The sequence below is a fragment of the Mus caroli genome, chromosome 17, assembly GCF_900094665.2.
Source record: "Mus caroli chromosome 17, CAROLI_EIJ_v1.1, whole genome shotgun sequence".
Taxonomy (NCBI): Eukaryota; Metazoa; Chordata; class Mammalia; order Rodentia; family Muridae; genus Mus; species Mus caroli.
Genome location: NC_034586.1, coordinates 46,546,419 through 46,574,323, shown reverse-complemented (window position 1 = coordinate 46,574,323; position 27,905 = coordinate 46,546,419). Strand labels below are relative to the sequence as shown.

Sequence of the window (27,905 nt, the reverse complement as noted above, 5' to 3'; positions counted from 1 at the left end):
GCCACCCTGCAAGCCTCACTCTGGCAGCTGCCTGGGGCTTTTACTCTTTTTCCTACACAAATGGACCGGGCTGGGCTTTGTCCCTGGATGCCTGATTAGTGATGCTGGCTGCTTGTAGGTCGGTCTGTGTGACAGCATCTCTGCTTTTTAGATGAAGTTCAACAGCAGACATCTACTTGGGAGGGGAGTGCCTAGTGACTTGTGATATTCTTTGCAGGCTTCGGTAAGCTGTGATGTAGACACTGGATTAGAGAATGGATCTGGCCTAGAGGGTCATGTGACTAAGGGAGGGAGGTCTTGAACTGAGGCTGTTTCCACCGTGAGTGGATTGGCTGCCTTGTGAGGAGAGTGGTAGGTATCTCACTCAGCCTTGTGTGTTTTCTCTTTTGGATGCTATTGGGTGACTTTCAGCAGACCACTCATTAGTTTTCAGGGTGGTCAAGAAGGGACCCAGCGAGTCCTCTGCTGCACGCAGCAAATGAGCATCATAATGGCCCTTTTCCATTTCTGCCTGTCATCCCCCTTCCAGTCAACAGAAGACAGTGGAATACCCCTGCCATCCACAGAGATGACATTCCACTAACTCTTCCTGGGACAATCAGAGAGCTGAGCCAGGCTGGGGATGGCATTTAAAAATAGTTCATTTCCCTTAGAAGAGTGCTGAGCCCAGGGGGACCACCCACTCGGGCAAGCTACTGTCCCCATGGCATCCGTGAGCTGCCTGCTTGACATGTAGTTGACACTGTACTGCGGGCTTTTTTTTTTCTTCCTGATATCTAGATGATGGTGTCTGCTGGCAAAGTTATTTTTGAGATACAAGAATGGAAATTATCAGGTCAAGGCTGTTACGATGAGATTAAAATGCATCTGCCTTCTCCCGAACGACCTGAAAGTGTTTTCCTGGGAGAGGAAGAGACATTTTATTTTAAGGCATTTCATTATCGCAAGAGGTGTCGGGAAAACTGGTGACTTGAAAGATATCCTGCTTTGAGCCTCAGCTTATGCCGTCTTCCACAATAAATCCCAAGTGAACTCAATTCAAAAATGTTAACAATAAAGAAAATCTATATGGATATTTAGGGAAGTATTAAATAGATACTTAGCAGTGAAGTTGCCTTGTCATTTGCCCAAATGGCCTTCCTCGGTGCAAAAACATGGGAGAAATCATAAAAGAAAATAATCAGCAGATGTGGCTGTGTAAAATGACAACCTACAATGCTCCCCATAGAGACTGATTAATACTGTTGCCACAGCCAAGGGGCAGTGTGCTGAGGTTCTTCTCTTCTCCGAGAACCAAGAGACCAAGAGGCTGAAGTTGGCCCAGTGAGGTGGCTTATGGTTAAAGATAGCAAGGCAGATGATTCTCTCCCAGGACCCACATGGTGGAGGAGAGAATCGGAACCCACGGGAGAGAACTGGATCTCACAGGTTATTCTCACCACATGTGGGCCACAGCATACTCCCACATAAAATAGACATGTAGAAAAGGTTTTAAAAGGCATGCTCTATTCATGTCATTATAATCCAATAAAATGAGCTGGATGCTCTTATTTCGTTCGTTTGTGATACAACAGTAGAAACCAGCACTCAGTAGGTGTAAAACTCTGATAATTAAGGTAAGGTCAAAGTCCACCATGGCTAGATAACCTCCGAGCTTGGTGCAGTATGGAATCCCCCCTTCATTGGCAGGGATTCTTTTTCTCTGATCTTGTCTGGGAAATTCTAAGCCACCACACATGCCTCTCTCTGAGGACTACCACATAGCCTTAGTTGGATTACAGGATCAATTTCCTTTCTCCTGATAAGAACCTGTTCAGCTAGCACCTGAGATCTAATGAGGCATTTTGGTGGTACCCTAAGCCCTCAGCCAATGACCTCTGCCCATTCTGGATGTTACTACCCTCAGTCCTCCATAACCATATAAACCCTGAACCACCCTAAGTCAAGTTGATCTGCCTCTTGATAGCTGGTGCTGGTGTGGTCATTCACCATAAGTGCTCATAGGGCTTCTACATGCCCTCCCCCCATCTCCATTTGGAGTCTCTGCTCTCTTTGCCCTTGTGGACCATATTGGCTGATGACCCATGATGGTGGGGAGAACCACAAGGAGGTAGGACCAAGACTGAAACTCCAGAAGCTGCTCACACATAGAATACACCAGAGCTGGAGGGCAGGAGATGACATCCCTCTTGGTTACCATGGGAGATGTAATGCTGAGCAATGATTTCCCAGATCCCAAATGCATGAAGCAAAGATTTTTCAAAGGATTCTGAAGTAAAGGAGACCAGGCCTCCAGAACATTTTGCTGGCTTCTTGGTTATCTACATTTTTTTGTTTTACATTTTCTTGTTGCTCCTTCTGCTACATTCTCTGCTAGATTTTATTTTCAGTACTTGGGAGAAAACCCAGGGCCTATTACATACCAGCTACTGAGCCCAAGGCCTTCCTACAATGTTTGAGTTCATCACAGCCTTGTGGCTGATCAACTCCTGTGATATCAGCTTCCATTGAGTTTCTCTGCTTAAGGGATCCTGGGTGGGGGAGTGGGTGTCAGGATTTACAATCCAACTAATTTGCCTACCTACTAAGGCAGCTGGTTCCTGGCATGGCATAGGATGGACCTTGCCAGGGTATAGCCATTTACTGTCCTTCATTGCCAAAGAAGATATAGCCAATGGTGGCACAATGATGTAGAATGACAGATGCCAGGACCCTAAGAGGTGAAAAGTGACAGATAGATGCCGCTAAGGCAGTCTGCTGTCCCCAGATTTCAGACTCAATGGCAACTTTAGAGACAGGCTGGATGGCAATAGAGTGGACACAAAAGTGTTTAGAACACAAGCCATGTGACTTAAAAGCTGCTGAATACTCCAATGTGTGGGACAGGTACACAGAAGGACAGCTGCTCCCCCACAGAAACAGAGACCTATTAATTTTCAGAGAGATTCTAAGTGGGTTATTTCTTCCAATTTTAAATCCAACTTGTTACAAGATCAAGATTGATGTAAGTAAACTACTGAGAAGGAAGTGTGTAGAAAGTGTGTGTGTGTGTGTTATGCATGCATGTGTGTAAGTGTGTGTGCACACATATGGAAAAGTATGTTGTACATCAGGTGTCTGACTTCAAAGCTTTCCACATTATTGTTTGAGACAGAGTCTTTTGCTAAACTTGAAGGAGACCCATTTTTGAGGTTCACCTATCTTCGGTAGGCTGGCTGGCCAGCAGGCTACCAGAGTCCTCCTGTCTCATGGCCAGGCTTGCCTTTTATATGGGTGCTGTGGATTTGAACTTTGGTCTTCTTGCGTGTGTAGCAAGTGCCCTTGACCACTAAGCTGTCTCACTAGTACCAGCAACAGTTACCCACCTTGTTAGTTGCTTTCTTGACAAAAGGAATGAATAGGGGAGTTTTACTATATAAGAATAGATGTTATTTGGCTGCTGGTGAAATAGAAAGTGTTCAGGAATCTCGAAGGATGAAACTCAAGACACTGCTGTAGGTCACAATGTCAGAGAAAAACAAATTGACGGAGGAGACAGTGGCTACTTGAACTTTCGACATATGGGTTTGTTGATCTGCAGTTTCCTCTCTGTGGGCCAATTATAAGTACACTCCATGGCATCTGAGCATGCCCAGAGCTGGGATGTGGCAGTGCCGGAGAGCAAAGCTGAGTCAGGGCCCCAGCCATGGCCCAGGCCATCTGTGCTCTGTGCCTGCCTCTTAGAAATGCTCAGTTTTTTTTCCCTTCTGCTTCTTTAATTTTAACCTGTCATCTGAATGATGCTGTGATGTGGGCTCTTCCCTGTAGCTAGACACAGTGAGAGTGTTGTTCAACTCTCAGGCTGGCTCTCCACAGTCCACTCATCTTGGCCCTCTTGGATCAAGAAGACAGTGTGAAAAGTAGTGGTGGTGGCAAAAGGGTCATTGGCTAAGCTTGTACCACTAAATAGCTGCTTTCTTGCTATTACTGGAGGTTTGAATCTCAGTATTGATGTCCATTCTGCTTGCTGATTTCTGGGGAAATAGAACCCTGATGTTTACTTGCCCTGGGCTTTTAATAGCATGCCTGGATCCTCTGTGTATCAGTCATAAACATAACTCTAGTGTGGGCAGGTTAAGTATATCTTATACCCCTTAACCCCTTAGAATGGGAGTAAACTGGATCTGACATGCAACAAGAGGGATGGGTAGGACCATTGTTACATTCTACATTATGATGGCATATTTGCTGCACACCATATTGTAGAAAGGAATCTGGGATGTACATGTTACTGGTGGCCTAGCATGTACACACGCTTGATGATTACAGTGGAAGAGCTTCCAAAGGTCTGAAACCTTTTGACATAGAAATATCGATGTACTGTTACATACAGACATTCAATAACAAGATCTGGTGGTGAATCCAATCACTACTCTCATGTTCAAGAAGCATCAAAGATACTCGACAGAGGTTGCCACCTGGTGAGCTCTAGCTCACCTTGCAGGTGCTCTTCACTCCACACCACTGCTTGCCTGCACCACTGAAGGCAGTACCACATTTCAGCTGAGTTAGTGTCTTCCTCTATCACATTCCATGTCTGTTGCAGTGATAAAACTGCCCTGACAAAAAGCAATGGAGAGGGGAAAGGCTAACAATCACAGAAGAGGACCATTGTGAACTTAAAATACCAAGTCACATCACATCCAGGCAAGCAGAGAGAGAGATAAATATGAGCATGCTTACTGCTTAGCTCACTCCATCCATTCTTATTTAGTACAAGACTAAAACTAGGGAATGGTGCCACCCACAGTGGACTGGGTCTTTCCATATCCATTAATATGATCAAGACAACTCCCACCCTCCCTCAGACACATCCACAGACCTGCTTGATCCAGAAAATTCCTCATTGCGACTCCTTTCCTAGGTGTTACTAGATTGTGTCACCCTTATAATTAAAAACAATCATCACACCATCCTAGCTCCTGGGCCCCAAGATGAGACACAGGGATTCTCAGTGTAGGGGTGGCTTAGGGTCTAGGTGCCTTAGTTCTTTCATGTCCAATCACAGAAGCGAACTGTTTCCTTGACTTAGACAGATTGAGCCTATCCTGATTTTCTATGCTGTATAGAATAAGCCTAGAAAGTGGCTTCTGAGGGGTGGGTGGGGGTCAAGAAAGAGCCAAAAGGACCAGTTGCAAACAGGCAGCAGTTGCTTCCTGGAACACTGAGACAGAAGGATCCCCTCTGTGAAGCAGTTCTATCTGGGAGATGGATCTTGGTTGTGTTTTATAGTTTAGAGTAAGAGATGCTCTCCTCTTGCTTTGAACAGATTTGAAGTGCATATGTTTTCAAGTTTTTCTGTTGCCTGAATCTCTCTTAGCCAGGCAAGTTCACCTAAATGAGGGAGCTTGGTGGCTGGGAGTGTGCACTAGCTCATTTTGGCTTCCCATCTTCCCACTGGCTTTAGGGATGGTGCTGACATTGCACATGTGTGCAAAAAAAAAAAAAAAAAAATGCACCAGCTCAGCTTTGGGCAGTGCAACAGCATTTCACAGCCCTTGGAAATTTGAGACAATGTTGCCATGATGACATGGCTATGACAGATTGAGCTACTGCTGAAACACACAGGGGGAGTAAATCTTTCTCACTGGGGGAGGCCAACCCCGTGAGTACCCTGTACAAGCTCAGGCCTGACACACACAAAGGTGCTTTTCATAAAGAGGGTGTGTGTCGCGGCTTCCTGGGCAGGGATGCAAGCTAGGCTTTGTGGCTATGTGAGGAAGGTAGACCACCATCCAATGTCCACTGGGAAATGCTCTGTGAAAGAAGCTTCCAGAATGTCGTCTGCTTACCGATTTTACTTCTTGCTTCATTTATACTTTCTCCCAGAGCTTTTGCTTCAGAAAATCTGGAGGAAAAAAATAAAACAATTAAGGCAATTTTAACTTATTGCTATCTTATATTATGTTTGAAAAAATAAGAGATGTCTGAGAGGTTCCTAGGATGGGATGATTATAAAAGAAAACCGAAATAAGCTTAATGTGGTATGATTACAAAGAAAGACTGAAATTCGTATGATTTACATCTACCAGGAAATAGAGCGATGGCTTAGTGGGTAAGACTACTGCCTGCACTTCCAGAGAACCTGGGTTCAATCCCCAGCACTGCAATGGTGGTTCGCTGCCATCTATAATTCCAGTCTTAGGGGATCCAACGCCCTCCTCTGGTTTTTAGGGACACTGCATGCATGTAGTGCACACATAGACATGCAGGCAAAACACCTACACACACACACACACACAGACACACACACACAAATAAAATAAAATATATTTGTTATTATATTCATTAATGAATTAATTCTATTTCTGCTGTTTTATGGTGCAAGGATACCAGAATGAAATGTGGTAATAAGGTTTTTCTACCATGATGCCAACATTATAGTCAAAGAAAATATTCTTAAATATCATTGACCTTTTGACCTATAGAACTGTAGCAGCTATCAGCCACTGATGACCAGTCAGGATGCAAATCAGGACACATTCTATGTTGGGTAACAATAGCCTCAGTGCTTGAGTTGATCTAGGAAGGGGCCTATCTATGTGTGGGGTATAGACAAGCGACCTTCTTGTGTAAGTTGGGAGTGACTGGGATTTTGAGGGATCACAGAATTTTAGAAACGTTTTCTTCTAGAAGTTTCCAAAACACATATAAAACAGAGAGCAAGCTAAGCTAAATCCTTCTTTCCTACTGCTCCATTTTTCTATTGCCCATCTTAGGTCAACAATCTCTCTTCTCCCTCCTCTTCTTCCATCCTCCTCAAATCTCAAAGGGTTCCAGAGAAGCCCAGCTATCTTAGCATTTGGTCCATGACTCCTTCATCTGTATGGGGATTTAGTAGATAAAGCGAGGGCCAGGGGACCACCAGTGCTCCGTGATAGCCGGGAAAGTGGTGACAGTTCTGACCTTGCTGCTTTCTGCGTCAGTGTGTTGGCCAAGGGAAGAGGACTGACTGAACTTTCCTACAAGGCTGGGTGGCTAAGGACTCCACCTCTGATTTCCAAATGAAGGCTGTTCATGTCTTCTCAGTGAAGGCCTTGAATCACCATTCAGGTATCCAGTGCAGGAGCATCTGGCAAAATGCAGGCTCGTTCAGCTCAGCAGATATTCACAGGAAGTGTGGACCAAAGCGCTGGACTCCATGTGCTGGTGACTGATCGCTGCCAGGCAACAGAGACTCTTGTTGGGGAGCTAGGAGGTGGGGCTGTATTCTGGAAGCAGGAACCACAGCCTCACAGCTAACCAAGCTTCTAATGAAGTAGTCCCTGCAGATGCATACTAGGGACACTGACGCTGTGACCGACTTTCTCGTTGTCACAGGGAACTTGAAATGAAGTCCGATGTGACTTGGAGAATGCTATTTTGCCCTTGGTGTGTGAGAGCTGAGGATAAGATGCACTCAGCAGGAAGCAGTGAGGAAACACACACCTGGCTACCCCACACACAATTCACTGGAGAACTCAGGCAGGGGCAGCTCGGACGTAGGTAGGCTCCAGAGACCTGGAGCCAAATTTGAGTGAGCCTGCCTTGGGAACACTGAAGCTACCTCCAGTTTTATGTTCCAACACTGAAGCAGTTTTATGGACTTTTTCTTTTATGGTAACTCAACCACACCAAAAAAAGTCTGTAAATCAAGGCATTAAAAAAAACAAAAACAAAAACCCTTGGTGGAAACACCAGAGAGGTGGGTTATAGTTAGGTAGATGCTCTCTCATGACAGTCTTAGACCTTCCTTTGGTGGAGAATGCTTTTTGTTCCATGGGTTTTTAATCTTTCTCATTAGGATGACAGCTCTAACTCAGAGTGGTGTGAGGGATGGCTCTTGTTAGGCTAAAGGTTACTCTTCCTGCAACACTCCAACCTCTCCAATATCACTGACGTTTTAATCAGTGAGTTAGCCTGTGTAGACAGCTTCTTTGCAGGAACTCAGAGCATGCGCGTAGAGGACAGAAGTCTATGTCACCTGTCTTCTTCAGTCACTCTCCACCTTGTCTTTTGAGACGGTTGTCTCTTACGGAACCTGAGGCTCACGGGTATGGCTAGGCCGGCTGCCTGGTGAGCTCCAGGGGTCTCCCTGTCCCTGCCCTCCTCCGTGCCAGGCTTACAGAAGCAAGGTGCCATGCCAGGCTTCTGATGGAAGTTCTGAAGACCTGAACTCAGTCCCCCAGGCTTGTGCAGCAAATACTTTCTCTCCAGGTCTATTGTGACGACGCTCCAGCCTGGCTTTCCCTTGCATTTCTTTTACATATTAAAGTTCCTTCCCTATGTGTCTCTTCTGCTGTTCTCTCTGGCTGGCTGAGAATTCCTTCCCTGATTCTCAGGAGGTCTGGCACCATCCTTTACAAACAAACCTTAAGCAGTTTCCTTGGTTGCTGAGTCCTCAAAGTCAATTTCAAATAGGTGTTCTCAGACAAAATGGTTTTCTAAGTAGCTCACGCATGTGTGTGTGTGTGTGTGTGTGTGTGTGTGTGTGCTCCTGCGCACATGCTCCTGTGTGTCCAATTCTTTTAAGAACCAGGAGGATGCTGAGAAGATTCTAATCTAGTCTCTGCTCTCAGAGTTTATAATTCTAGTTCAGCAGACAAAGTATAAATATCAATATAAAAATCAAGTGGAAAAATAATAAAGGTTAAAATTAAAGTCTAACTGGAGCCAGAGAGCTCCTGTTTGTCGTGGGTAGCATTTCCAGATGGTGCCAGTGACTTCCCCAGCCCACTTCTCTATTGCCTGGGGACTGCTGTTCACTTCTATGCTACACGGATCCAACTGAATGAGGGGTGATTTTCTTGGTTTAGCTCACATTATTAATGCCTTGATTTCCAATCATGGTTCTTTTCTCTGTTCATTTCCTCTTTTGTTACTTAATGGGTACTTTGTGTCTGACAGTTTCAGTGTGTAAGAAGGTTTTGACACAAAATAAAGTCTCCCTGTGCGTTGCTTGGGCACTGATATTTACAGAACACAGGGTGGCCAGCCCCTCTTATTATTATATATTAGGACGATGAATCATGTCTACAAGAGGGAATGATTATGAATAACATTTACTTTCCCAGGGGGGAAAAACACTCCACTGAAGAATTGGTTCAAACACTGTAGGGCAATGAAGGCCAAATGTCCTGTTAATGTGACATCTTATTTCTCTTGTCACATACAGACAGCTAAGCCTCCCCAAGACCAGGGGCCAGCATTCAGGCACACCAGAAGGGCATGCACTGAAGTGTACTGGTGAACAAAGACTAGACTGCCTCCTGCTGTAGTGCATGGGGTATACAGGTCACCCAGGTGCCCTCCTGAAACCCCAAGTGGAGAGAACCATGGGGGATTCTGGGGATACCAACAATCCTTCCATTAGGGATTAGCCTCTTGTTGTGGGCTAGAGGTTTGTATTTGATCAGGTAGATCCGGTCTCAACAGGACGACATACCAAAGCCATCAGACCACAGAGTTTCTAGGTGAGTAAGATGGGAGGGCCAGGCCAGTGGGTCCTGGGTGCTGAGGGATAGTAGAAAGGTGAAAGCTACGTTAGGGTGGGAGACTGAAGGCCAGCCCAAGCCCGGGACCTCTGGTCTGTCTGAATAGTACTGACCACCATTTATGGATGTTTGTGTTGGTCCTCCCTTCCACTAGGGGGCAGTAGAGAAAATGTTTGGAAGGCACCAGGATTTCTTGAGGTTTATGTTTTCTATGTCAGAGCCACAGGGAGGCCTGTGCTTCTGGAGGTTTATTTTTATGTTTGCAGCTGGAATATAGTTTTGTGTTGTTCTTTTATTTTTTGTTTGTTTGCCTTTTGTGTGTGTGTGTGTTCTCCTCGTCCTCTGCAGGCAGCTCTGTATGTGCGAGTGTGTGTGTGTGTGTGTGTGTGTGTGCATGAATTTGTGGCAAGTGAGTGTGTATATGTGATGATTAGTCTTCTTAGTTGAGTGTGTGTGTGTGTGCATGTATGAGTGTGTTATGTGTGTGCACATGCACAGGTCTAGAATCACCCAGGAGACTCCCCTCTGGGCATGTCTGTGAGGATATTCCCAAGGAGAATTAAGTGAGAAGGGAAGACTCACTCTCTAAGCTGGCACCACCTTCCAGCAGGTGGCCTGGCTTTGAAGATGCCCCAATAAAAAACAGGATATGTGGCTGTCACTGCCAATTGTTCACTGACACTAGTCTCTGTCTTCTTCTGCCTTCCAAAATGGACACAATATTGATGACTCTGTTAGATTTCCATGCTGACGGGGTTGGACTGGGACTACTGAGTCTTCTCTATTTGTTGACTGGCAGCTATTGGGTTCTCAGTCTCTTTGGTGTACAGATGCCCCTGTTGGACTCCCCAGACTGTACCCCATTAGCCAATCTAATAATTCCCATTTCTGGTAAGTATTTATTCCATTGGTTGTGTGCCTCCAGAGAACCTGCCTGACATAGCCGGTAGTCTCTAACAACTGAGTAATGTCTGCGGATGAAAAAAAGAACAGAAGTCCAGAGAGGGCAAGGCTCCCGATAGAACTCCACTGCCTCTTGGCATGGAGCAGTTCCTTAATGATACCATTATATTAACATCAAACAGATGTAGAATTTTCTTTTTAGAATGAGGGCTGTAGGCCAATGAAGGGCAGCTGTCCTGTTAATGTGACATATTATCTCTCTTGTTTGAATACAGAAAGCTGAGCCTCCCCAAGACCAGGGGCCAGCATTCAGGCACACCAGAAGTGTATGCACTGATTCCCTCTTTTTCAGTGGCTTTAAAGACTGACTTATTGCCTGGAAAAAAATATATTTTCTATCTATCTATATATCCTCGCTCTATCTATATCTCTATTTCTATCTATATCATCTATCTATCTATCTATCTATCTATCTATCTATCTATCTATTTATCTATCTATCTATGAGTGAGTCTTGTCCATTCCTTTGCACAATGGCCAAGAGGAAGCAAGAGGAAAGTGGGAGTAGTGGCATCTCTGTCCACTCTGGGCAAGCAAGAATGCTTTCCAGTAAAATCCAATAGCTGCTTAGGTTATCAGAACTCTACTGGACTGGAGTCAGGGCAGCTTTGTATGGAAAAGACTTTGAGAGAGCCACACATGCTCACCCTGACAGCTATGATCTGCTGTGTGTGTGTGTGTGTGTGTGTGTGTGTGTGTGTGTGTGTNTGTGTGTGTGTGTGTGTGTGTGTGTGTGTGTGTGTGTGTGTGTGTGGCTCCATCCCCACAGCACTGAAGTCAGAGGCCCTTGAGTGGTCAAGTCCAGAGTTTTACATGGGTGCTGGGATATGAAATCAGGCCCTCATGCTTAAGTAGGAATCACTGTTACCTGTGAGTCATCTGTCTACCCCCATTCCTAGGGTAGACTCTGGTGGATCCTTTTGTATGGAGGTCTCTGGTTTGGGGTAAATACACTTGTAAATTTTTGGACCTGTGTTCCTTCCTAGTTTTGCCTTTAAGATCTACGCTTGTTGATGTGCAAGCATCTAATCCATCACACCAACACTACATCCTAACCCATGGATTTTCTGTTATATTGCCTGTCGACTGCTTAACACGGGGACTGAGAGTATGTTTAACTATCCCCAGCTATAAGCAGCGCAGCCATGAAAGTTCTCCTATCTGCCCTGTTAGGTGCCCAGGTGGAATAGTTACCCTCCAGGTACAATTGAGAGGTCACAAGGTGCACACACTTCTTGGGATTAAGAGGGTCTAGTCCACTCTCCAGAGTGCTGGACTTGTGTTGTGTTACTGGGCTCCTGATGAACTCTGAGATATGCTCCTGTTCCTGGGAAACAGCTTCCAGTCAGCTTTCTCATCCCTCCTTTGTAGTGGCTGTATTAAGCCTTCATCTCTCATCAAGTCTTTTATCCATGCCAGTCTCCATTTTAACCAAAAATATGGAGGATCTAAGAAGAGGCAAATTCTATTGTCTTCTATTTCTTCTATTTTTTTTTTGAGGCATTGAACCTGCAGCTCAGGCTGGACATCAAGCCCCAGAGAACTGCTTCTCTCTCTCTCTCTCTCTCTCTCTCTCTCTCTCTCTCTCTCTCTCTCTCTCTCTCTCTCTCTTTGTTGGGACTCTAGGACATAGTGCTGGTGACTAGAACTCAGGTCCTCACACATGCACAGCAAGCACGTGACCCACTGAGCTGCAGCCCCCCCCCCCAGCTTGAAGGCACTTATAAGAGTCCCAGGTTGCGCTGGGCAGTGGTGGTGCATGACTTTAATCCCAGCACTTGGGAGGCAGAGGCAGGCAGATTTCTGAGTTTGAGGCCAGCCTGGTCTACTGAGTGATTTCCAGGACAGCCAGGGCTACACAGAGAAACCCTGTTTTGGGAAAAAAAGTCCTAGGTTGCTGAGAATTAGATACAAGGAGAGCACTGTCCATAGATAGAGCTACTGCCGTCAGTAGTTGACCCCTGATCTACAAGTGGGTCACAGTAGTACTGGGATGGGAAAGCTCAGGGTGCACACAGGGAAATGTGAGACAATGGAGACTTTAGACCTTTCCTGCAGACAGTAGGCTGACAACTTAGAAAGACAGAGTCTCTGGACTGGCCTACCTGACCTGAGGGGACCAGCAACTCTCTAACTCCATCTTACCTCTGCTTCAGAACCTGTTTGTTGTCCTCGATGGTGACACTGTCAGCGTGGTCCCTCTTGAAAATCTCAAAAGCCTCCTGGCGTCCCAGTGACATCTCCTCTCTCATCCCTATTTAGAGACATAGGGGGGATGGCTTCAGTCACATCATTTTGAGACGCCATTAAGCTTATTGCCACTTTATTCAGACCACAGAGCTGACTTCGGGGCTCCCTCAAGCCTGTAGCAGAGAGGCGATAGCAGACAGGTGGTGCCTGACTAGAGGCTCTGCCTGTGAATCCATGGTGACTCGAGGTGGGGACAGGGATAGGGCTTGGAATGCCTGGTTAGAGGAAATGAGAAACAGGCCTCCAAGTGCCACCCATCCCCCTGATGCTGAGCACATCTGTGAATCCACTTCCTGGTAGCACAATTCTTCCTGTTTCCCCCTTATGCCCCATTTTAGGTTGTTAAACTTCTCTCTGAATTTCCAGACATTTAGTAGCATAAATTAGAACCCAGATTGGAAGCTACAGAATCCATGAAATTCTGCGTTAACGTCTAGCTTCTATTTAACCTTACGTAATTCGGACTTACGTCCTGTGGCCGGTGAGGAAGGTCTCAGTTCTTAACCAGGAGTTAGTTATACACTCCATTCCAAAGCCCATAGTGGGAGGTCCCCAGTTTATGTCCAATTTTAACACCCTAATTTGCCATTGCCACTTGTAGGCCAACCCTCATGGCTTGGCTCTCCTCTCAGGCCAAATTCTGGAGCTCAGCCTCAGAAAGTAGGTCCTTTAGAGGAAAAGGATAGCTTCTTGCCCCCAGCTTCCCAACTAAGCAGCCTCCAGAGGGAATGGTCATTTCAGGTGTGTACTCGGGTCCTCGGGAGAACCTAGGTTGCATAAGTTTTGGATAAAAGTACAGACTTTTGTCTTTTGAGAGAGGATCTCTTGTAGCTCAGGCTGACTTCCATCCTTCTAGGATGACCATGAACTCCAGACCCTCCTGGCTTTACCCTCCCAAGCTCTGGGCTGTGTGTGCCACCACAGTTGCTTTAGGCTGTGCTGAGAAAGGAACTCAGGACTTGGTATGTGCTAGAACAGAACTCCTGTGTTTAAAAAAAAGTCTGCCAAAAGTTCATGCGGGCGATGAGCCCGTTCTGACTGTTGGAGGAACACAGCCCAAGGCTTTGGGGAACACGTTCTTAAGGGCCTTCATGCACCCCCACCTCATTTCCCTGGAAAGAACCCTGCTATCTCCCATTCTCAGATTGAGGAACTGGCCCAGCTCATCTGACACCAATTTCATGACTACTGTGGTAAAAATAGCACCACAAGGAATGTCTGAATGGCATTGAGGTGATGTGCACGGCACCCCACCCTCTTTGGTCAGGGCTCATTTCTGCCTCAGTCTGTCCCCCACACTCCTGAATATAGTTGAGGCTCACTGAGGCCACTTCACAGGGTGTGCATCTTCCTAGAGGATCCAAAGAAAGAGAGCCAAGGTACCCATGTCCTAGGTCTCCTCTGTGCCCAGGCTATGCCCAATTGTAACACAATATGCTTTGTGCTGTACAGTTAGCACCACAGAGAACACACTGGGTCTTTCCGTGGGACCTTAAGGCTGCCGCCCTCAGAGGAGGCTTTCACTCCTCAGATTCTATCAGGACTGGGACAGAAGGAGAAACTCTATGGCCTGCCCACTTCTTCCGCAGCTCCTGCCTTATTTGTTATGAGAACAGTGCCCATACACTCTTAGGGAAGTAAGTCTGGGAGAGGACTTGGAATCAGCTAGACAGGCTCTGGGTTGTTGATGGGAGAGATTGTGGGAACAGGAAGGACATGGAGAGCATGTCCTTAGAGAATTTAGAAGGTTCTGATATGAAACTTGGGGCCATCAGTGTAACATGGTGACTCTGAGCCGCTGATTTTCAAAGACCAGATCACTGAGAAGACAAGAACACACCCCTTCTCACCACCAGGATGATGGGGATGCTGCTCCTACTATGCTGGAGGAGAATGCACTCTGGAATTTGGGTGGTTTGACTGCGGTGGCCAAGGCTAGGTGGACATTGGTGCAAACAGTCAAAACCTGGCAAGTAGCTTTCCAAGTTGTGAAGAGAACAGGGTCGCTGACCTCAGTGGCTTATCTGAAGGGGAAGCAGGCTCTGGATTCTGCACAGACTTCGGAAGGCTGCTGCGTGGAGTATGCAACCAGAGGCCCATGCAGATACCTGAGGGGTGGATTCTGTTAAGCAGCTGATGCCCGTGAGCCTCGTTTCCATCTTAGCCTTCCTCCTGGCTGCCCCTGCCCTTGTGCACAGACTACATCTATGTCTTCAGATTATACAGATACACTCAATTTGTGGTCATCCTTCAAAGTAAAGAACAACTTTACTTGGTTCATCTCTGCTTTGCTCTTTCTCTTTGAGTTTAGGAAATAAGGTCTTCCTCCTGTGAGTGGCCCTTGCCTTTAAACAGGCATTGTACACATAAGAAAGGGCAAGGAGAGCAGCCTCTGCACGTGAGAGCTCATCATGGAGGGTACAGACATCTACGTATTCCCTCCCTCCAGAGGTGTTTATTTATCGTTGGCACAGGGCTAGGCACGCAACAGAGATGTGAGATTGGATGGGTAGATTGAAGCTTTGATGGCTGTGTTTCAAGTGCTCAGTGTCCAGCCACAGAGAAAAAAAGATGAACGAATGACTGTACTGCAGCTTGCTGTACTACTGAGAGAGAAGCAGGAAATGGTAACTGCTCTGAGAGTGGACTGTTGGGAGGTGAAAGCATCCTTCAGGATGGTGAGGTATCTGTATGGGGAGAAAGGGGTTCCACATCCTGGGTGGAAGGGTAGACACAGTGTCTGTTCACTATTCCACTCTTCACAGGGGTTGGGAAGAGCCAGATCACAGAAAATGTGGATGGCTACAAGAAGCCTCCTGGCTTGGTGAGTCACAGGACAACCTTTAACCCCAAAAGAAGTGTCCCCTAAACAATCCCCACATTTTTAGGTGGTTAGCTGCAAGATATTTACAAGTCCAGAAGGTAGAGTGCACGTCTATTTTTGACAGCGATTGAGAGCGCTTAGATAGAAATGCAGCCCACAAGGGATGTTCCTTTGAAACTGGTCTTGGGGTTTCAAAAGCATCAGGCGTGCTTGGTCCCCAGCCCTGGATAAGCCATGTGTGGTGTCCCACATCCATACCGTAATCCTAATACCTGGGAGGTGGAGATCAAGAATTCGAGGTTATCTTCACTTATATAAGAAACTCAAGACCATCTTGGGCTATATGCTGTGCTGGTGATCAATATATATGGAAGACCTCGAATTCATGGTCCTGCCTTGGCCCCCTGAGGGCTGAGAGTACAGTACAGCTGTTCTCCAGCACGCCCAGCCCATGGCTTTGGTAGAGCACACCATGACACTGCAGGGGATGCGGTGCTTGTGTCCCCAGTATTCCTCTACCATCATCCTGGTGGGCAGGCTCACACCACACGAAGCTGAAATTCAACACTCCTTTCCCTCCTACGATCACCATGTGCTGCCACACTTCTCCCAACAGCAGATACCCACTGCTGGCTTTGAACCACAGCTCCAAGAAACTTTTACACATATACAGCTTGAAAGTACCACTGTCTCGGGAGGTGCAGAGAGAATGTCTGCAGTTTGCTGACAGCTAACGGGGTCTGCAGAGCATAGAACTGACCAGGTCTCCATCCCAGTGTTTCAGAATTAATTCCTTGCAGAGTCCGTAGGCCTTAGGACTTCGGAGTTCTGATCTGTCGTGATTTGCTTGCCTATAAGGAATTGTAGGTCTTAGGTCCCAGAGCCAGATCACAGAAAATGTGGATGGCTACAAGAAGCCTCCTGGCTTGGTGAGTCACAGGACAACCTTTAACCCCTAAAGAAGTGTCCCCTAAACAATCCCCACATTTTTAGGTGGTTAGCTGCAAGATATCTACAAGTCCAGAAGGTAGAGTGCAGGTCTATTTTTGACAGCGATTGAGAGCGCTTAGATAGAAATGCAGCCCACAAGGGATGTTCCTTTCAAACTGGTCTTGGGGTTTCAAAAGCATCAGGCATTGAAGGCATTCAATTCTTATACACTGGTCCCCTGCCCCCTTTTTTATTTAAACACTTATTTATTTTCACGGACATGAGAATTTGCTTGCGTGTATGTCTGTGAGCCACATGTATGCCTGGTGCCCACAGAGGCCAAGAAGAAGGCACCAGATACCCCAGAACTGGAGCTACAGAGGGTTGTGAGCTGCTGTTTGGGTGACAAGAATGGACAAGCCCTCTGGAAGAGCAGACAGTGCTCATAACTGCTGAGCCATCTCTCCTGCCTCCTTTCCTCTTTTTTATTGTTCTTTTATTTTTTTTAATCATCCTAAAAGTGAATCCTGTGTTTTGCTACAGAATATAATTCAGAGTGTTTGGAAGTTCTCCCAACCCTAACACAGGGTCCCATGGAAACTGGATGGAAAGAACCCACGGGGGTGGTGGAGAACTTCTTCGGTCTTGGGCCTGCTGTCTGATTTCCTTTAGTCTGGGGCATGTGGACCTCAGCTTATTTTCCTGGCTGTGCTCACACAACCTACTCCTGCTTAAGCTATTGCTGCAAAATTGACCAAAGTGAAAGGATGAAGGCTTGAGTTCTGCATGCTGCAAAGTGATTTTGTGCACCGAGAGCCAAAGATATATTTTCTTTGGGAGACAGATCTTCATGCAGGGCTCAGGTTTTCTCTGACTGAAGAAGAGGGGAATAAAAGAAAACCAATAGTAATGCTGAGAAGTGTAGGATACAGGGAAGAGGCTTCCAGAGGGAGAGCGAGTTTGGAGGAAACTTTTGCAGTGGTAGGTGACAGAATGGCTCTGGCAAACTGTATGGCTGTATAGGGATAGCAGGCCACAGGCAGGCATCAGGGATACTTTTGTATGGCAGACAATGCAAGGGTTTTAATATTTATTTGTATTTTATGTCAATGCATGTGCTTGACCAGTACCCACAGTGGCCGGAAGAGGGCACTGGATGCTCTGGAACTACAGTTAGAGGCTCTTTGGAGTTGCCATGGAGGTGCTGGGAATGAAGCCCATGTCCTCTAAAAGAGCAGGCAGTTCTCCTAACAGATGGCCCATCTCCGCAGCCCCTGATACAAGGTTTTTATAGGCAAGAAAAATTCTCAGTAATTGTGAACTGCATGAAATATAATATGAATATCTTCCTATAAACAATTAGAAAATTCAATTCCATTCCTGCCTGTGTGCTTAAGTTAGAAGGAATAGACAGGGGAATGGGAAGGAGGAGGTGGGGGAGGAATAAGAGAAGGAGGGGAGGAGGGGAGGAGGGGAGGGAGACTCATTTAAGTGTTGAAGCAGAGGTGGGGGAGGGGTGGGGACAATGTGTCAAGATGAGAAATGAAACAAGAAATTCAGGAGGCTTATGAAGATCCAACCGATGGTTAGTTATCCAATAGTCTCAGGAACTGTGCCATGGCCTGGGCAAAGGGCAAGTCAACAGACTTAATCCAGTATGGAGAGTGAAGGAACTGAAGCCGATGCACTGAATAAAGGCTATGGCTAGCTGAGGGCTGAGATCTAAAGAGACGGGACTGGACCTGAGGATATGGCTTGTTGGTGAAGTGCCTGTGTGAACACAGGTTTGGATGCTTAGCCCCTACATAAAACCCAGGAGTCGTATGAGCTGATTGTTACCCCCGAGCTTGAGAGGTAGAGACAGGCGGGCCGTGGGCTTCACTGGCTAGCTAGACTAGCTGAATTTGTGAGCTCCAGGCTCAATGAGAGACCCTGCCTCAAATACTAGGGTGAAAAGTGACTGAGGAAGACACTTCACATTGACCTCTGGCCTTTATATACTTGCACATAGATGCACACACAGATGCATACACCTATGTGAATGTGTATACACACACACACACACACACACACAAATGTGAGTGCCAGAGAACCATCTTTGAGGAAGATCAGAGGGGCATCTGAGACACCAGCTTCCCTTCCTTCCCTGCTTGTAGAGAGGATTTAGCAAGGAGGACAGTTCTGAAGGCACTTGAGAGGGCGGGAGAGCCAATCCTCGGCCCCAGCCTGCTGCTTTCCTTCCTCCCTCACACCCATGGAAGACATTGCTAACCACTTTGCATTCTCTGCCAGGGAAACTAATTACAGTGTTGGCACTAGTGGCAAGTGCGTTGGGCAGGCTTTGTGGCACTCAACTCTGCCTCAAAAGCTTGTCCTTCAAGGGGTAGTTTCCAGATTATAAGCCAATTCGGTGACAAGTGGCACTTAGTAAGTCTCCTCTGTCCCCCTTCATCATCTCCGTGGCTTTTGTTTTGCCACTTTCAGAGCTGGCACACGGACCACCCCTGCCACACCCCTGCCTCCTCACTGTGGTATCCTTGCCTTTGGGAGCTCCAGTCCTCGAGAAGATTGTGAGTGCAAAATGAGAAGTCCTTTCTCTACATTTTCTGCAACCAGGGTGATAGAGGTCACCGTAGAAAGCAGTATCATTTGCCATGATTCTGTTTGCTTGAAAGGGCCATGATTAGCCCAGCTACAATTTAAGGGGTTGCTGGGTGCGTCCATTGGGCTATGCAATCTGAGGAAGAGGGGAAGAAAAAAATACAACAAAAAACCACTTAGCCACGGCCAAAGTGGCTGCAGATGTCATGAACACAGAGTGGATCTTTGGCAAGGTCAAGAATGATGCTTATTTAAATAGCTTCCTGCTTTTGACTGACTTCTGGAATAAGCCAGTGGCCCAAGGCTTTGAGGGTCAAAGGTCTGCATCCCAACCAAGGCTATCACCTGGCTAAGGTTCTCGGATGAGGACCCATTTTGCAGTTTCCCAGGGCCACCACATGAAAGATAACAGAGGGCGGGCGGCCTGCAATTAGAAGATCCTCAGTGCTGGCTTGGACCAGGCTGAGGCACAGCAGGCTTGGCAAGGGCTCTTGGGAGGAGAGCAAAAGGAAAATGTGAAGTGGAAAGCCACATAAACCTTAGGAGACCCACCCAATGGTGGCACCACATTTAAATAAATCAAATGGGTTCCTGACTCTTAGAGGCAGCAAGTCCCACATGCAGGGCCATCCCACATGGCCCAGTAGTGCAGAGATGGTGGGCTGGGTGAGGTTAAGGGGTCGGCGTGCTCAAGGCCAGTTGTCTTTTTTTTTCCTTAGTAACCCTGTGTGATTCATCCTCCCTGCTCCTGGGGCTCACTCTCCTCCCACTTTCTCCATGGTGAGCACAGCAAGGCTCAGCAGGCGAAGCAAAATGGACACTAAGCATTATCAGGAAGGGAAGTTTCCAGAAGGCATTGTGAAGACCCCCATATGGTGGTCCTGAAGGCCAACCACAGAAAACACTCATTTTTTTTTCTCAGCTGAGCCCTTTTTGGTTTTTATGCTGTAACGATTCTCATCCAAGAGAAGTACCCATGTGTGCTTCTGGAGAAGACAGTGGACAGACATGGGCACTGAGCCTGGAAAGCAGCCTGGGTCCTGTTGGCATTGCTGGGACTTGGAGTGAATTCAGCCATCTGGGGGAGGCTGTTGGTGCTCCCACTGCCAGGCTGGGCCTGGAGTTGGTACTCCCACTGCCAGGCGTTCTCAAATGCGTCTGATCATCTTTAGTTCTCTGATGAGGAGGGCCTGAAAGGGCCTCAGTGTCCAGTGCCATGACAAGATCTGTGTGCCCTGACTCTGTAAGTGAAGGGTCAGGTCACTGACAGACCTTCTAAACAGGAAGCCGGCCTTCCTCTTCAGTTTCTACATCACTGACCCGACAGGAGTCTGAGCTGTCCTGGGTTAGTACCAAAGAACAGTTAGTGGGAACCTAGTGTCTCGTGGGTTGGGGAAAGAGTCCTTTCATCACCAACACCCGGGGCTCTGGAGGCAGTGGCTGACTTGTCATAGATATGGCCTGTCATTTGATAAGTGAGGCAAGCTCCCCACCCCCCTTGCCTATGTTAGTAATGCAGCACACCTCTGTCTTTATCTGCATATACATTTTGAAAGAAAAAAAAGGAAGGTCTTGTAGCTAGGTAGAAAACAAAAACCAAAACCAAAACAAAAACTAAACAAAACTCAAAAAGTCAAAATCAGCTGTCCCCTCTCCCAAATGCATAGTCCTTTAAATGTGTATGCATTCAATGCAAAATTGCTGCCTCCCTAGCTCAGAAGACCTAGTGAACCAATTAAAAATTTTCCATGTCTATGCTCATCATTTGTGGGCAGGGGCAGGGGCAGGGGGATTACGTGTAAGTGTTTGTGTGTGTGTGTGTGTGCGTGTGCATTTTCTGTGACATGGAATTGATGCAACCTTTACATGCTGGTAGGAACTAGGCTTTTGAGAACACGTTAGAGGAACTGCCTCAGCTTTGTAAGTTAGATCTCCCAGCGGCCCTATTAGCTGTATGATATTGGGCTCATTTCTGAGGTTAGGTGATAAAAGTTGAAAGAGACTGAAAGTCTCTAAATCAACTGCAAGTGAGTGGTAAATATATACTGTGCTCTTGGGTTTGACTCAACAAGCAAACCTCTTTCTCAATTTCTCTACAGAAAGGGACCTTTACTGAAGCATCAGGAACCAGAGTACGTGTACTTGAGGTGCACACGTTGATGAGTTGATGTATGGCTATGCCATATGATCATGAGAATAATTAGAGTTAACAGCAGTTTTAATACATAGATCCATCTTGAGCTGTCCCCTCTGTAAGTTTCACGTATGCGACACAGGGATATTAACTTGTTAGTGTTTTTAACAATAGGCAGACAGTCCTGTACTTTAGAGACCCTGGATTTCCTCATCATGTGGCTGAAAAGTTTGTTCTCTGTGTCCAAGACCTTCTCGTTCTCTCCAGTGCAAATTCCATCTGGAAATGATTGGGTGCCTTCTAGGTGATGCATTTCTACAACCCTCTCACCTTCCAGCCTCCTCATCTCCTGTTCACATGTCCTCAAAACATACAGCTCCAAGCTTACTTCTTGGAATGCTGTTTAAAAGTCTGAAAGATGGAGGGATGGATGGGGAATCGCTTCAAAAGTGAAAGTGTAAGGAAGAGTTACAATTCTCATGTAGGTGCCTGTGAATCACCTAAAAGGCCACCACTGAGAGCTGTTCAGAGTGTGAGAACCATTTAACTCATTCAGATACTGCAGAGAATGGGGATTATGGGTTGTACAGGGAGAGGTGGTGAAGTGGAAACATATGGTTTTCTTTGGAAAGTCAGTTGTGTTGGATGGTGGGGAAGACATGTGAAGGAGTATTTTCCTGAAACAGACACAGGTAAAAGGATGTTTTGCTGAAGCAGCCACATAAAGGAATGTTTCACTGAAGCAGACATAGGTAAAAAGATGTTTTGCTAAAGCAAACATATAAAAAAGACACATAATATTAAGAAGGATCCAACAGACACTAGACGATGCTAGATGGTATTGGTACACCTTGCCATTCCTTAAAGGTCAGTCTCTGTCATGACGTCATAGAAAGAAACACACCAAAAAACCCTCCTGGTGGTGTTCTGGAGTCTTCTTGCAGCTTCTGTGGACTCAGGCCAATTGAAAGAGTGATGAGAACTGATACAGACTCATGACGTTTTGCTAAAACAAGACTGTAAAAGAATACATTGTGTTTGGAAGGAATATGAACAGGACTCAACAGACTGTGACAGAGGCTTACATAACTAGCTTTACAATGCTTCATTGCTCTCATGTCATTTGTCTTCAAGGATCGTCACTTTGTTGAGAGAGGCATGACAGAAAACTTCTCCTGGCATCCTTGCTGGCCCTAGTCTCTCCTGCTGACTTGTACAGATTCAGTAGAGGCCTGGCTGTTTCCACTGGGTGGTGTTCACTATCCTGATACTACTTAACTGGATTGCTGGTATATATCCTGACAACACAGGTTAGATTTGCTTTGAAGAACTATTTCTAAACAGGTCCACTTCCCCCATATCCCAATAACCTTTCTTTTTCACTACCCCTGGTGGGTGATGGGCTAAAAGAGAAGTTAAAACTTTTAAAAACCCTTCTTAAAAATAGGTTAAAAAAAAGTAAAGCCAACAGAGTTGTTTTAGCATCTGGGCTGGCTCCATAGCTTCTGTGTTCTCAGCTTCCCCTACTACAGCAGCCCCCACTCAGTCCACAGCAGACACCTCTTCCAGTCAGACTCTTCCTGCAGAGAGACAGGGGCTTCCTCATCTCCCCACTATAGTGCTTGCCATTGGGCCTTTATGGCTATCCATCACTTGGGCTTTCTTTCTGGTAGCAATGGAACCAGCAGGATTCATCACTTTATCAAAGCCCCACCTTTCCTTTGTCCAGGTTTTGGCACTCAGCTGCCTCCCTGGGCTTTCCTCCTCTCAGAACTCCTCCTCTCTGGCATAAGCAACCCCCTGCTTCTTTTGGATTGGTCCCAGCAGCATATTTAAAAAGCCCCTGATGACTGAGTTAGGGATAGATGTTGATATAGATAAACTGGCAGGTACAGAAATGTAAGGTTAGGGCATCTTTGTTCGTAAACTGGAAAGATCACTGCTTTCAGTGGGATGATCAGACTATTCACTCGATACAGAGGGCTGGGAGAGTGGGGTGTTGCTCTCTTCGGGGGTTCAGACTCTCACAATGTTCTCTTTACCCCATTTGTGGTTCAGTTCTCTGTCTACTTCTCTGCCCTTTTTCACACACCACCAAAAAAAAAAATGCTTAAACCAGCTCTGCTCTGGATTTTCCATCTCAATATCCCTCCATTTCTTTCTTTCAATCCAGTTGCAAACTGTCCATCTCTCACCCCGGAACTTATCTTTCCAGATCCTCAAGGACCTTAACATTCCAAAGCCAGTGGCTAGCTTTCTCTCCTTATTTTAGTAGAGCTCTCACTGAACACTGGAGGAGTGCAGGCAGAAAGAGTGTGGGATGCCCTCTTCAGTTAGCCCTGGAATGGTGGGAACAGGTGTTACTTCCTGATGTAGGCACTGTGATGGCTAGCTTTTAACTACCAACTTGCCACAGCTTAGAATCTCCACAGAAGACAACTTCAGCTGAGGAATTGTCTAGATCAGGTTGCCTTATAGGGGATTGGATTTGATTATTAATAAACCCAGCCCACTGTGGGTAGCATCATTTCTTTCTTTTTTTTTTAAGATTTATTTATTTATTTATTATATGTGAGTACACTGTAGCTGTCTTCAGACACACCAGAAGAGGGCGTCAGATCTCATTTCGGGTGGTTGTGAGCCATCATGTGGTTGCTGGGATTTGAACTCAGGACCTTCGGAAGAGCAGTCGGCGCTCTTAACCACTGAGCCATCCCTCCAGCCCGGTAGCATCATTTCTTAGGCCCCAAATAGTGTAAGAGTAAAGAAAGCTAGCTAAGACTCACCCATCAGGCAGCACGGGTACGACCGTGTCTCTTTGCTTCTTGACTATGAATGTAACATGACCAGCTGGCATAAATTTCTGTCACAGTAATGTTCCTGTATGTATGGACTGATCATTCATAACTTTTCCCTCCCCTGAGCCACTTTTGCTCAGGATATTTTATCACAACAACTACAGTTTAAGCATAAACATCCCATCTAGCTCCCAGATGATTCTCATGCCCTCTTCCTCTAGTGGAGCGACATGGTAATAGTGGTTTCTGTTCAGCCTCCAACAACCTGTGTGCCTAGAATCACGGCAATTCTCCTACCTACCCAGACCCATACTGTTACACACTGTGAAGGAAGATGCATCTTTCTATGAGTCACTGAGAAATGCTCTTGATTTACGGTGAGAGGATAACTTAGTTTATCTGGAATAATGTGCATCAGTTGACTCAGCTGAGCACCTCCCACCTGTCTGAACACTTCCTACCCCAGTCCACTTTGGATCTACCTTTCTGATGCCCATCCCCCAAACCCCTGATACCTTCCTGGCATCTCCTTGAATGCCAGAGATGGTAAGACTCCTCCCTAGACACATTTATCTTTCAAGAGACAATTCCAGTTGCTTACATACAAATGGTTCCAAAATTTAGATCTTCAGTCCTACCCTCTCCTTTGAAGGGTAAACTGGCACATGTAGGTGCCTACCGGGACTCTGTAGATCCCATTTCCACCTCCTCAAGAGATAGCAGGAAGTTACCGTTCCCCCGAATTTCTGACGAGTTCACTGGAAGGTGTGTGAAGATTTTCTCTCACTCTACTGCCCTACAGAGTTCAGAAATGGGTGCAGTCCATGCCACATGCAGGAGCTAAGATGTCAGACCCCAGAGGATTTGGCTTCGTGCTAAGGTGAAACCATACCCAAGGGATTGATTAATTTGGTTTTAATTATCAATCTATAAATGGCCCATTGTAGAAAAGTTGGAAAATACTAAATGTTATAAAGAAGCTGGGAAAAAAAACCTCAGCAAACTCCAGCACTACTTAGTGGCTGCATTTTTCTTTCCACTTTATGCTGTGCTCTGACTTATTACATAGTTAGGATGATAACACATACAACCCCTTGGCCTGCTGATTTCATTTAACATTATCTAATCACCCCTTCCTATGGTGTATCAAGATCTTTAAGAATATTACTTTTTATGGCTATGGAATGCATCTTTCTTGGAGTCTATTCCCTTCCACCAGACAGTTGTATTTTATTGTATTTGTATTACTTCATGGTTTGTAAGTATCACTGCAAGGATTCTCTTGCTACACGACCACTCCTCCATAGCTAATCAATTGTTTCCACAAGCCCTGACAGTGCTACTGTGCAGTACTCGCTGTTTGTGGAGTTAGGAGAAAGGTGGTGAATGAAAGCTGATCTCCTGCGAGTCTGAGCTTTTCAGATCAATGTGCAGCAGTCGACCCAACCGACCACCTCCCACCTGCCTGAAGCACTTCCTGCCCCAGTCTACCGTGTCACTATCTTCCTGATGCCCATCCCAGCAGCCCCTGGCACACTCCTGTAGCAAGGAGAGACACCAGACAGCAGGAGAGCTTGTCTACGAAAAACAGAAACATAGGGGTGGGGTGGGGGAAGGCTGTGCTACTGAGGAGAGTCAGAGGGCTGTTCCTCCATGGTGGCTTCTCTGCAGAGACATTTGGGATGTTTTAGTAAGCCAGCTTACCAGAGGGAGTTGGGCATTGAATTTCATCTTGCTTTCTAGGAAGCCACGTGATCCTGAAGCTGTGCAGGAAGAGCCACTAGAAACCTGTGTCCTAGAAATCAAGATCTTGAACTTGGCTCCTCTAGTCCCTGACTTTTATACGGGAAGTTGGTGAGCCTGCAACTGTGTCTGTGTGATTGTGGAAATGTGTGTGTGTGTGTGTGTGTGTGTGTGTGTGTGTGTATTTGAGTGCATGTGTGTGCCTGAGTGCCCTGGTATGATGGAGCTGGAGAGAGAGAGAGGGGCGTCTGTGAGAGTGGAGAGCTGGAGCCCAGGCACAAGCATGAGTCTCTGAAAGATTAGATGCAGTGGGCATGGACCAGAGTTAAAGGGTACTGGATGGTGTGGTGTGAATCTTCCTGTGTCTGATGCTCACAGGTGGTCATTGACATATGCACCTGTGCATGATGGGAGGGGCATGGAGGGTGGCAGGAGGAAGGGCCTGGGGTGACTGTTCACAGAGGGGCTCAGGGTTTGTGAATCAGAGGCTAAGTGGAAAGGCCCTGCAATCCAGGATCTGGAAGAGCTTATGTAATTTTGTCACTCACTGTGTTTTTCTGTGTATGAGTACTTGGATTAAGGAAGCTTCCTAAGTATCCATCAGCAGAAGAATGAATAAAGAAAGTGCAGTTTGAGGCTGGAGAGATGGCTCAGTGGTGAAAAGGACTGACTACTCTTCCAGGGGTCCTGAGTTCAATTCCCAGCAACCACATGGTGGCTCACGACCATCTGTAATGGGATCCAATGCCTTCTTCTGGTGTGTCTGAAGACAGCGACAGTGTACTCATGTGCCTGAAATGAATAAATAAATAAATCTTGAAAAAAGGAAGTGTGGTTTATAGACACATAAGGGAAAACAGAGGTGTGTCATTTGGGAGAAGATGAATGCAGGAAAGGAGAGATGACCACAGAAGCGAATTCAGCCACGCTCATGTAGGGTTCCTAGGTTTTATGTAGGTCTAGAAAATCAGGTTGGTATATGTCATGAAAGGAGAACCGAGGTGACTGGGCAGGAGAGGCGGGGGAAAGGGAGAGGGTTGGAGGCCTGTTGTGAGTGGGTAAAGGAGACTTGCATGCTAAAACCGTTACAGAACGCAACCCATGTGAAATGGATAGATACAGTGAAAATAAAACATGTGGTCCTGACCAAAAAGAAGAGGAGGACGGAAAAAGACTAAGGACGGGAGGGAGGAAGCAGGAGGGAGGGGAAGGGAGGGGAAAAATTCTCTTTTCTTTAAGCCAGAAGCAGAACTGGGCTGTGGAAGACATTGCCAAGTGCACGGGGCCTTCATTTCCCCTCTGTGCCATGCGGCAGGAAGAGGAAGAAAAGACGCGAGAGGAGTTGAGTGACCTAATGAAGAAGCATTGAGTTGAGCCAGATTGGTGTCTCCTGCAGTAGAAAATGCTCCCTGGCTAATGTTCTGGGATGGCATAGCTGGGAGCCGGTGTGGCCCATTAGGAGGACTGCCCCCTGTGCCTGGTCCGGAAGCTGCCTCTCACTTCACTGGGCTCTCTAATGAGCTCTGGGGGGTGGGGGGAGCGCTGGGCAATAATTGCTCTCAGGGTATGAGGGACTCTGAGGGAGCAGACTGAAAGCCCCTCTGGCTAGACTTCCTCCTGTTAACAGACAACCAGTCTTTGAACTCATAATTACAGAGACATGGGTCTCCTAGCCTGGTTGCAAAAGTGACTCATTTTAACTCAATTGCTAGTGTTTGTCCTGTTACCAAATCTACTATTCCATGTTAAAGGGGGGAGGGAAGGTTGAAAAAAAAAGGAATATTTTTATTAAAAAGAGCAGGATGATTAGAAAGACCTCAGCCTGTGCTGTGCTTTCCAGACGTGTGGAGTAAAGTCAAAGCTCAGCCCTGTGGCAGCACAGCAACAAGGTCCATCTCAGAATGGATGGAGGTTCGCTTTCCACAGCCAAGGCAGGAGATGAGAGTCTTGAATGTTCTCCCCTCATCCCGTGCGCTTGGATCCATTGGAACTAAAGCAACAAGACATAGCTTTCATTGGGTTGGTGTGACTCACAACTTTGTTAAAGAGTCAGAGATAGGAGATGCCACTGAGTTTGCCTGGGGCTAATTATTCAGACAGATGGAGCAACAGACCCAGCAATCATGTGAATTAGTGTGATCTGGTGACAG

The 27,905-nt window shown here is 46.5% G+C and overlaps 1 protein-coding gene across 1 annotated transcript in view; it reads right to left on the bottom strand.

The window, feature by feature from the left end:
• Kif6 (kinesin family member 6) overlaps window positions 1–27,905 on the bottom strand; it is a 291,689-nt gene that overhangs the window by 65,122 nt on the left and 198,662 nt on the right. The window contains exons 14-15 of the mRNA XM_021149143.2: window positions 12,621–12,729; window positions 5,832–5,887 (exon numbers count right to left, since the gene is read on the bottom strand). Of these exons, the coding sequence (XP_021004802.1) occupies window positions 5,832–5,887; window positions 12,621–12,729 (165 nt within the window). The remainder of the gene's footprint in view (window positions 1–5,831; window positions 5,888–12,620; window positions 12,730–27,905) is intronic.